At 49.6% G+C, this 10,641-nt stretch overlaps 1 protein-coding gene across 1 annotated transcript; it reads left to right on the forward strand.

Annotated features, from left to right (window-relative positions):
* Positions 1–1,763: 1,763 nt before the first annotated feature.
* LTR84_011455 (uncharacterized protein) lies at positions 1,764–2,651 on the forward strand (the record flags this gene model as incomplete). The annotated part of the gene is made up of 1 exon (XM_064854985.1): positions 1,764–2,651. The coding sequence occupies one exon, from the start codon at positions 1,764–1,766 to the stop codon at positions 2,649–2,651; it is 888 nt and encodes a 295-aa protein (XP_064699911.1).
* Between the last annotated feature and the right edge of the window lie 7,990 nt (positions 2,652–10,641).

A 10,641-nucleotide genomic window follows, 5' to 3' on the forward strand; every position in this document is an offset into this window, starting at 1 on the left:
GAGCCGCCTGATTGAATTAAGCATCTGGTGATTTGGAGGACGCTAGCGCGCCGTGGAAGATAGACGAATTGTTACTATTATTGGTACCTTCTTCTGTTATCTAAATTGTAAATGTGCAGGTCTCTCGGACTAGCACCTAAACAATATTCGCTTTGACGAAGCTGGGATTATTGACAGGTTATCATTAGCGAGACCTACTTTCTCCGTGGTTTTCAGCAATGCTCTTCGAATAGATATAACCTCAATCTGGTCGCTCCTCTGCGTGTGCTACCCATGCACAACTCGCCATACTCCTCAACTACGCTAAACACGGCCCTAGCTCTGATGGTGCTCTCAAAACCACGAATCGAACTTACATTCAGAATATCCGGCTTCTTCAAAATCAAAGCCCCCAAAGCGCATAGGCTGCGGAACGTTCGCATCCTGCCCGTAGGTGTTCGACAACCAGTGCCATGAACCAAGCTGAACTTGACAAGATGAACGGCGTGCGGTGCTCTCGGTGCGAGAAGAATGGCGAAGAATTTAAGATGCTGTGACAAGGTCGGTTGTCCCAAGATTCTTGTTCAGCTCCGACTGGCCATTGTTCTTGCACTCAGACGCTTCCACTTCACCCGGGCCACCTGATCATTCTGTTAACATGGATGAAGCGTGCTGGCTTCCTCTTGATTCCTTGGCAGCCGTTGTTGCCCCCTTGCTCCACGATGATTGATGCACTACCTTATTCTGAATATAGAGAATTCGCGTGTGTTGCCGACTGCACCTTAGTGCTCAAAGGCCGGATGGTACTAAATTTACCTTTAATCATGGCAGACGAGTTACGCCATGTTTTCTTTGTGCAGATACCCGATTCGAAGAACGAATTTTCCCAAGCCATTTTTAAGTTTGGAGATTTGGTATCCGCTTTAGCAAGAATGACTCGGTCAAAGTCAATCCTTTAAATGGCGTTGTCGCGGTTCTCAGTCGGCGCACCTCATCTGGTGGAGCGAAGACGATATCATGGAGCTGCTCGTTTAGCAGGTACCTGTCTGCGAGATTTCTGCTTGCTAATTGGTCTCCTTGTCGCATATATGTGTCCCTTCAAGACAATTGACCACACTGTTGTGTCATACGAGATATGAGCTGGACCTAGCCCGATCCTGCCCAGGCGAGGCACGTGATATGCATGGTGGTTCAAACAAAGGCGGTGATAAGTGGCAGAACTTCTCCGCCAGAGTGCCTGCGCAAGGCAGTCGGACTTCCAAAATCCAAACATGTGTTATGCTCAAGGCAGGGTTGCATTCGTCTCAAGCTTGATGGTTCAGGTAGTTCTAAAAGCGTCCCGTCTAATCTAACAGCACTGTCATCAAGCACTGGGTGAACATATCCAGGTCGTCATTCCACATCCTCGGTTGGTGTTGTTCTTTCAAAATGGCATCGAGCTTCATGAAGGTCCGCCCACGCACGACCCTCCCTCAGAGTATCTTGCTTTCGGCAGCACTCACAAGATAGCGTCAAAGCAACCCCTTGAAAGCGATGACCAACGATGCAACTGACCGAATGCACTCCATGAATAACTGACAAGCCTGAAAGGAATCGCAATTGTACAGCGCCATGGGGCTGTCGTGGTCAATGGTGCCATACTTGAAAAGAAGTTAATCGTGGAAACACTAGCTGTATACCGGAAAGCGTCCGACACTGGGCCTGCAGTGTTTGGTTGTGTGCAGCCCTGATAAAGGGCAGGGTTTGGGAGCCGGCGGAAGGGAGTTCACACACTCCAGAGTTCAATGCATAATTACGAGCTTTTAGATGATGAGTTTTGTACGCCATCGCGATGTCGAATATCATCACATGCCGACACAGAAAGCCAGGTTCCTACCGTCAAGAGTCACTATGTTGTCGAACGCCCAGAAGATGGAAGCTTTCGCGTTAAAGGACGTGGGAGCGGACTTCTGGCTTGGCACCTGCTGAATCGCGTCGACCGTATCGTTATGTCCGGCCAAGAGTACGCAGCTGGAGTATATGCGTACGTCCGTTTGGCCAATCCGGCTAGGCGTGAGCCAGCCTTATTACTTGAGGTCAGGACATCGGAAACTGCGCGTCAGTTCGCCTTGCTCGCCTGGCTCTATGTGCGGTTTGACGCAGAGAGCTTGTTGGGCACGAGCGACTCTGAATGGAAAAGCTTGGAAGCGATCATGCCCAGCACACACCTGCAGATCGTTGATTGTGACACTTTGGACGGTGTTCTGGAAAAGACCTCCCTGCCGCAATGGACTCATGTCTTGGATGTCAGAGTAGACAGTGCTGCACTGTCGCCTTGCTCTGAACTAAAGGTCAGTTGGCTATGCGCAATGTTCCAGGTAGGACCCGCCGCTCGACTCCAATGGATGGAAGCGGAGCATCGTCGTCGATGGGGGAAACGTCATGTGAAGGAAGTACTGTCCATCCTTGAAATCCCCCAGGCGAGAGCAGAAACACACAAGATGGTGTCGGCGATTGACATTGTCGCCCGTGAAATTGTGAGCCTGCAGCCCGTACGCTCGGTTTACTGTCTTACGGATGATAGGCAAACATCGGATCGTGGCCAAACTTCACGATCGGTACAAGGCATGCAAGCACAGCGGTCACCCTCAGCGAGAGGGCGCGCCGAGCTGCCCGACGTAGTGCTCCGCTGATAGCCTCTGAAACTTATGGTGAGTTCAAGTCCGGATAGTCCAGAGTCCTGACTCGTGCTAGAACTTCCCCTCTAGGCCTGCTACGATTTTGGCCTGTTTGGATGGATCACAGACTGATGTTTGGCAGTCTACGGGCTTCGTTGCAAGCTGGAACGAAGACTACCGAGCAATCGTCGCATTGAGTCAATTGAGCTAGAAAGAGCCATTCGTTTGCTCTCAAGACTCGAGGCTCTGAGGGAGGTTGACCCTCGTGTAGTCCAACGGACACGAATTGGTAAATCATTGAGGTTGTTCGTCGAGCGCGTGGATCCTCACAACGTTGACTGGTCTCGATTCCGTCAGCGTTGTCAGGACTTACTAGGAAAATGGCATAACGCCAGACTACAGCGGAACGCAAATGCTGCTCCTGGCCCTTGGGAAGTTGGGGAGCCGAAAAAGACGTCTTGAAAGCTCGAATCAAACTTCAAGTGGAGGATGACAATACCATATGGGTGACAATCTTTCATTGCCCATCCGAACTTGATTCCCCCTGGTAACCCATGCGGCGGCCAAGGGCCGAGCGTGCGACGCCTCCGCTGCCTTCCACATGGCAAGGAACAAGCGTTGGGCAAAAAGGCGACCCGGAGCTTGGACGGGTCCGAAGTTGGCTACCAAGAGACCAACATCCGCATATAGCAGATCTTCCAGCTATACCATCGCACCCGGGCTCGAGCTCGATTGATCTTTGAGCGTAACTTTCTGATGCAAGCTGAACAACTTCCGCGTATGTCGGCCAGCACCTTGTGTGAAGGAGAAATTCGCCAGTAATACGGGTGGCAGCTTGGCTTAGATGACCGGAATGCATTCTTGCTCGAGGAGGATGAGTGGCGACCGTCAATCATGAGGTTGTAGGATATCATATCCACCAATTCCGTCGGATTTTTTTGTCCTCTTTCAAATGCTGCCTCCCTTAAGAACCTGAATTGATATCGGTTCCCTGGCGCAACACGGAGAAGACTCGCAGCGTTTTGATGAAGCAACAACGAGTGATGATCTACACGACTCACCACAGTGGTCCGAAACAATGCGGTTTGTACATACACAATATCTGCTGTTCAACTGCCGAATTGGGCGGTATGCGTTGTTTCTGCTATAGTTCTTATGGTATTCTAAAGCCACCAAGTTGCATATCCATGGTTTCCTATTGTTTTGTGGTAAGATTAATTCCTGGAGATTGTAGGTTAGTCATCCCGGTGTCGTGCTTACTCCAGCGATATAACGAGCCACACAACCACACAACCACACAACCACGTGAAGCGGGAAGGGACTGGCACTCCTTCATGTACGCACACGATGGAGAACGAATTGGTCTCTCATTCTCCTGCCCGACGTTTACAGTGTCAGAGTATGAAGAATACGCGACGAAGAGGTGGAGCTAATGAGAGGCATATCCATAACCAACATGACGTCAATGCGAACACCCACAACACAGAAGACTTCTCGCCACTCATTAGAAGGAACACATCTTCAAACATATTCATCTCCTCCATCAACGGCGCGTCGACACGTCGAGAATCTCCCTCTGGACCTCACGAAACATCCAACATGCAGCCTCAGTACGCGGGAAGGGAGTGGCGCCCCCTTTCATGTACGCCCACGATGGAGGCGGCAAGTTCGCCAAGCCACGTGTTGTGGCGCTGCCGTGTGCAAAGGGCACATTCAGCCCTGGGATCAAACATTCGACCAATTTTCCCCCAATCACCTCTCACTACCCGGAGACGCTTGAAAATATGACAAGGAGTCAGAGAGTCACGTGGTTTACATTTTTACGGACGTGGCAAAATCAGTAGGTCTTGGCATTACATTTTCGAGATGTTACCTGGGCAAGATACCTCCGAACACAATTGCCGTAGGAATTGAGGCCGCTCAATGCGAAGGCGCCAAGCAATTGATGCATGGTACAGGACTATATAGATCAATCCTCCTGCTGCGAAGTACTGCTTAAAGCATAGGTAATGAGGGAATATCATCAACAGAACTCCCAATGACGAAGATTTCAACCATTGCTAATGCACTTCGAGTTATACCATACATGTCAAGATGCCGGTTCTCCTTTCCGACAGAGCACGTCAGTGGCAATTCTGGAACCAGTCCATTCTTGACGAGAACCCGCACTGTGACCGCTTCCCACCTTGTCACCACTTTACTGGTAACTGGATAAGGGTAATGCCGCTCCTAAGCATTTGCGCCTTTTTGATCTTCATGGTGATGTTAGTCTCTCTCCGCATTATGCTCCATATTTATACTAACATTTCCTTAGAGTGTCGGGCCGACGCACAGGATGCGATTCGCACATCACCAGCGATATATTTCCTGGAACAGATATAGAGTCCAGGAATTTTGTACGAAAGAATCCTATCCAAATACTCGATGAAACTACACCGTTACTCAGAGCCGAGAGTTGGAGACGAAATAGAGAACATTCGCAGAATCCGACACCTGCGACTCTCTCCCCATTGCTTACCTGGTAAGTGATATGTTTTCACCCGCTTAGCACAATCTTACTGACTTTTACAGTGCCATTTGTCTCGACCCCATCAAAGCTCGGCATAAGATACGGGAATTGGCGTGTTTGCATGTATTTCACCATCGCTGTATTGGCTCTTGGTGGGCCAAAGGGCGCCCTATTTGCCCCCTGTGCAGACACGCGATATCGACCACAACGGTCCATGTCTTACCCATGCAACGCGAACAACACTATTGGAACACAGATGGATGTTAATGTGGAAGTTTAGTGACATATGCCGGTACACTATAACAATAGTTGGATGATCCAAAAGCTGGATATGAAGCGCATTGCATGGACTTGACTGCTGTCTGGCTAATCTAGCTCGAAGGTGTTATACTGCTTTGATAAAGCCGGGTCCCAAGACATAATTCAGCAGGAAAAGTCCGCTGAGGGTGATTCATTACACAGGCAGCCTCTATGTCTGCTGAGCGACAAGACTACGGGTTAACTGTATAGTGGAGCAACCAACGAACCCTGGTCAGACTCACAACGCAAGATCAATGACTTGGAACTAGATTTGGAGCGCTGGATAGATATACTTCCTAAGAACTTGCCTATCCAAGGATAAGTATCTATGGATGCTAATCAAAGGATCAGGTGCCGGTTAACCCATGTACGGCCGCAGCGTGCAATCGGCTTGCATTGGCCTTGCCTAAGGATCCAAGCCTGAACGAGATGTACAGATGTGTATCATGGCCGTCAGTAGTACATTTAGTAGCTCAAGCAAATGCCGTATTGTTTCTGGAGCTAGCCATAGACGCAGAACATCTGGAGGATGAGGTAAACGTGCTTGTAGCCAGTATTTGGGAGGCCTTGCAGTATTTACATTGTACGGCAGGAGTGTCACTCTCGACATACCGTGTTTGGAGGGTTCTTAGGGTACTTCTAACTCAGGTATCGAGCCGTCATAATACTTTGGACCCCACCAAACCGCCGAAGGAGGCACCACTCATGTCCGTCCCGTCTGTACAACTGCAGGAGGTCGTTCCTACAGCTGCATTATTCTTATACCAAACGTCAACTCTCAACGCATTCTGTGAATCTTTGTTGGAAATATTATCCGGTAGTTATCACTTCTTGTTGGGACTGTTTTCAGATTAGACCAAAAAAATCAGGTTTCGTATTGTGAAGCACCAATCAAATTACCTCTGAAGATATTTCCGATCCTGTTAATACCAACCTAGCTTAGCGTTGCGTCAAAGGTCAAGGCCATCGCCTAGGGGTCGATAAGTAGCCGTGGCACTGTGCAACGGGAGGCGTCGCATTGACAGGGGGCTGATGGGCACAGGCCTGACCGACGGCGAGGCTGAAATCAGGCGAATAACCACTTGCTTTCCCATGCCCTCTCTAAGATGCGACAGGAGAAACTTCGTGGAATTCCCGCCATGCGCGGTGAGGGTGTAAACTGTCGACGCTGAAAGCCGTAATCTACGCGACGGTGGAAGGTCTTCCGAACAAAACAAGCAACAATCTTCAAGCGCTACGGTACCGTTGTTTGAAACTTCTTTCAGAAGTGGCATGGTCTAGAGTCCCAAGTTTTCGATCGCAGATCACAAGCTGGATCAAATCCCAACCCGCCAATCCCTCACTCTTGTGATGTCTCTTTATCTCCATGGACTCTTCAAGATTCATCGTGCCGATCACAGCACAGCCATTGCTTCGATTCCTCTCCCAAGAGTAATGCCTCGGAAGATCGCCGCTACTTACCATGGTATACCCATAAATCTTTGTTGCGGTGGGTCACTACCTGGGCTGGCCTACTTTGAGGTTGTTGAGCCGCAGGACCCCAAATCTTGGATGGTTGTGGCTGTTAGGTTCTAACAGTGGCATGGCTGGGAGGCGTAATCCACGATCCCTCATCGTGTAGAAACGGGCCGGGCAGATTGGACGAAACTGCTGCAGTGTGAGGCAGAGTAAGACTGATGGAGGATGGGTGATAAATAAGTCGTTGATGAGCAGCCAAGGGCGCACCCTCTCACAAATGCCGTCTTTCTAGCGCGAATTTACGAGATGCAGGGGCGGCCCGATCAAAATGGGGCTTGGCACAATACCTGGGCATTTTTCTCCTACTCATTCCTGCCAATGTCTTGACATTGTGGATGTCGCTCTTTCACCGTTGTTTACAAGGGCAACTCCTTAACCACTAAAAGATTTAACAATTCTCGGATAGGTCAAGGCACTCCTAAGAGCTTTCCCTCTGAAAAATGCATGGTCGTTCAACTACTCAAATCCTCTAGGTCTAGCGCAGTCAGAGCGGTGCCAAATGAAAGATCATCTCTAGAGTCTTGGCAATTCACAGGGGTTTTTGAAGAACGTCGGCGGGTCACCGACAACTATGTTGAAATGTGTGGCTTCCACATGACTCGGGGAAGAGAAAAGAAATGGAGTGTGTGATGTCGTAGTCTGGTTGCCGTTGCACAAAGTTCTTAGCCCAGCGTACTCCGACGCGTCGCCCACCGCGTTCTGCCAGGAGTCGATTTGCCATATCTTCCACACCACGCAGCCGAGGAGAAAATCCTTTGGAATCCAGGTCAAGGATGTGCTTGACAATAGCTAATTCTTCAGAGCACGTCAGAAGTCGACTGTTGGGCGTGGTATCACGTCGTGCAGTTACACCACTACGTCAGTCACGGAGTGTTGTTTCTGCAATATTGTAGATCTGAGCTGCGGCCCGTACAGATAATTTAGGGTCTTTTTGAAGTGCTTGAAGTGCAGTGATAAGTCGAGCTTCTTTAGAAAGGGATTGCATGTTTTTTGGTGGAAGAGCGGGTTGTGGATAAAAGAAGGCGCGAATCATAGGTGGAGTGCGCGGCTCGCTTATCAACCACGTTATCTTAAGTAGTATAATACTAGAACTATATAGCATTAGTTGCCCTTTCGGCTTGGCCGCTGGGCGTAATAAATTTTGTGTGTGTGTGTGTGTGTGTGGACAGCAGATCCGCAGTTATGAAATGAAACCCGCCATTGGTCATTGCGGTCATGAATGATACCAAAGGAGTGGTGGCTGTGTATTGTATTATTACCGTACCTGTAACGTACCTGCAGGCATCATACAGAGTTCTTTTCCACTACTGTGTCTGTTCTGTACGGTACGAGCCCACACCCTTCCACTCCCCCGGTTGCTTATCTCTGTGTATCTCGACTCATCGATCGACGCTAATACGCCACACACTGTGGCGACCCTCAAAAGTTGAGGCCTGCACGCCCAAGTCCCCTTCCATGAGCCCCTGTTTTTATCTTGAGCCCCTGATTTCCCTCCTCTTACTCAAAATCTCCCTTTTAATCGGCCCCCACCCCCTCCTCACACAGTTGAAAAGTATAACTCGCCCAACCTCGCGACGTTTTCAATCCCAGGTATAATCCCAGTTATAAGACGGTGCCCATGCACAATTAGACCGGTCCACACTTTATAGATACAGTACTCTAAGTGATTATTGAATTCCCTTTTATTAGGTAGACCGATAGCATTGTTCATTGACCTCATCGAGCCACTCGCATTTGAAAGAACCCCACCGTGTGTTTGCAGGTTGCTGCCGCGCAGATTCCCAGCCTGATCTGTTAGTGGGCGGTCGAAAAGTCCCTCAGCCTTATCTCCAGCAATCATCAGCCTCGTGCGTCATAGTTATTACCCCAACGCTTACACCACAATATACCAATCACAATGTCACGTCTACCCATCGAAGTCGTCGTCGGCCTCATCTTTGGGACTATCATGCTGATCCTCGGAGTCTTTGGGATATGGCAGGCTCACCGAGCACAACAGAATCAGTACAAACCTCATCCTGCCAACATAAGCATATATAGCTACAACATGCGCCCGATTTTTGTGCTTCACCCTCAGAACTGGAACACATTTTCACCTTTCACATCAAGATATGGTTCGCGAACAGACAACTCGAGAACGACCCGGGCTTACAATTTTGGTCAGCTACATTCTTACCCAATGTTATATCCACCCTTTCAGGAAATAAGACTAACAAGAGCCACCGCGCTGTTGTCGTCGAGTCATCTTACGAACCATGGTTGGGACCAAGTGTGAGACTTCTGTATCGTTTCGAGCCGATGCAACTCGACACAATATGCCACTTAAGTGACAATTTAAAACATGGTGATCGATACCCCACATGCTCCACATCGGCAAAATGGAGTGTCACACTTCCCGGATGAAGAACACCAAAGTCCACTTTACATTGAACAGCATAGCGTATCAGAGGCATGGAGGCAGCTGCTAGAGGTGCTAGAATCCCCAGTCAGACTATGAGCGGCAGAGCAGCAGTACACGTGTTTTCGGGTGCTCTGGTGCGCGTGTGGTACGCGTCGCATGTGTTGCGGCTCTGTTTCCTATCTTCATTTAGGGGCCGTGAACGTGTACCAGATTGCACAAAGTGTGCACCTGTCGTTGATTGTCGAGAGATCATAGGCTCTTGAGTGGTTCATCAACCTTCGCCTCACATCTGTTCTCTGCCGCCCATGACAGCGGTGTCCGTCTAGATATGTCCTTCCGGTCTGGGTTATCATCGATTGCAAGTAACAACTTCACCACTGACTCGTGTCCTCTTCCTGCAGCTAATGATAAGGGTGTCCGCCAGCCGTTGTTCTTGGAAGCCGGGTTGACACCGTCCTTCGCGAGCAGTAGCGATCTGCGGTGGTGCAAGAAGACGGACGCACCGTTCGAGACGATTTCGCGGGGTTATTCTGTGCCGCCAATGGAATTACCGGGGTGAAGAAGGCATTCTGGCTCTCCAAAAGAGATCGCATGGCGGGGTCGATGGTAGTCTACCTGGCCAGCGCGTCCGAAGCCTAGGCGATCCTGGAACAGCGGACAGTTAAGATTGGAGGACAAATTGCGTTCACCAAAGAATTCCACAAGATACCACGACCAATCAGATGTTACAACTGCAACCAATACGAACACTACCAGTCCGGCTGCAAGCACCCCACGACATGTGGAAAGTGTGCACAGAATCACCGGACATACTCTTAAACCACCCGCATCAGGAATCGGCTACATGTCGCAACTAGCCCATCTCGAGTCAGAGAACGCAAGACTGACTGATGCACTCTCTCTCGGCGAGGACAATGTCCGTGCTGAAATCGAGGCACGTCGAACTTAAACAGCGGGAAGAAGACCTAGGTGCTGTCCAAATACAGGGAGTCATGTTGAAGCAAGAAAACATATACTTATCTTCCAAACTTAGGCGGCTTACGCGCAGATCAGGGCGCTCAGATAAAGAAGTAAAGAAGGCATTGACTGTGCTTCATAGAGTGTGGCCTCAGAGTCATGGAGGTGAATGAGAATAACATGTCCAATCACTTGCATACCTGTCGTCAATATCTGGCATCAATCGAACCGGCGGTTTGACCATGGCCCCCAACGTGTTGCCCACAGAGTTTGATAAGTCCGGCACTTTTGGCGCCAAGCGCCCACTTTAGGTTAGCTGG

The sequence above is a fragment of the Exophiala bonariae genome, assembly GCF_035927105.1.
Source record: "Exophiala bonariae strain CCFEE 5792 chromosome Unknown scaffold_59, whole genome shotgun sequence".
In the NCBI taxonomy this organism is placed as follows: Eukaryota; Fungi; Ascomycota; class Eurotiomycetes; order Chaetothyriales; family Herpotrichiellaceae; genus Exophiala; species Exophiala bonariae.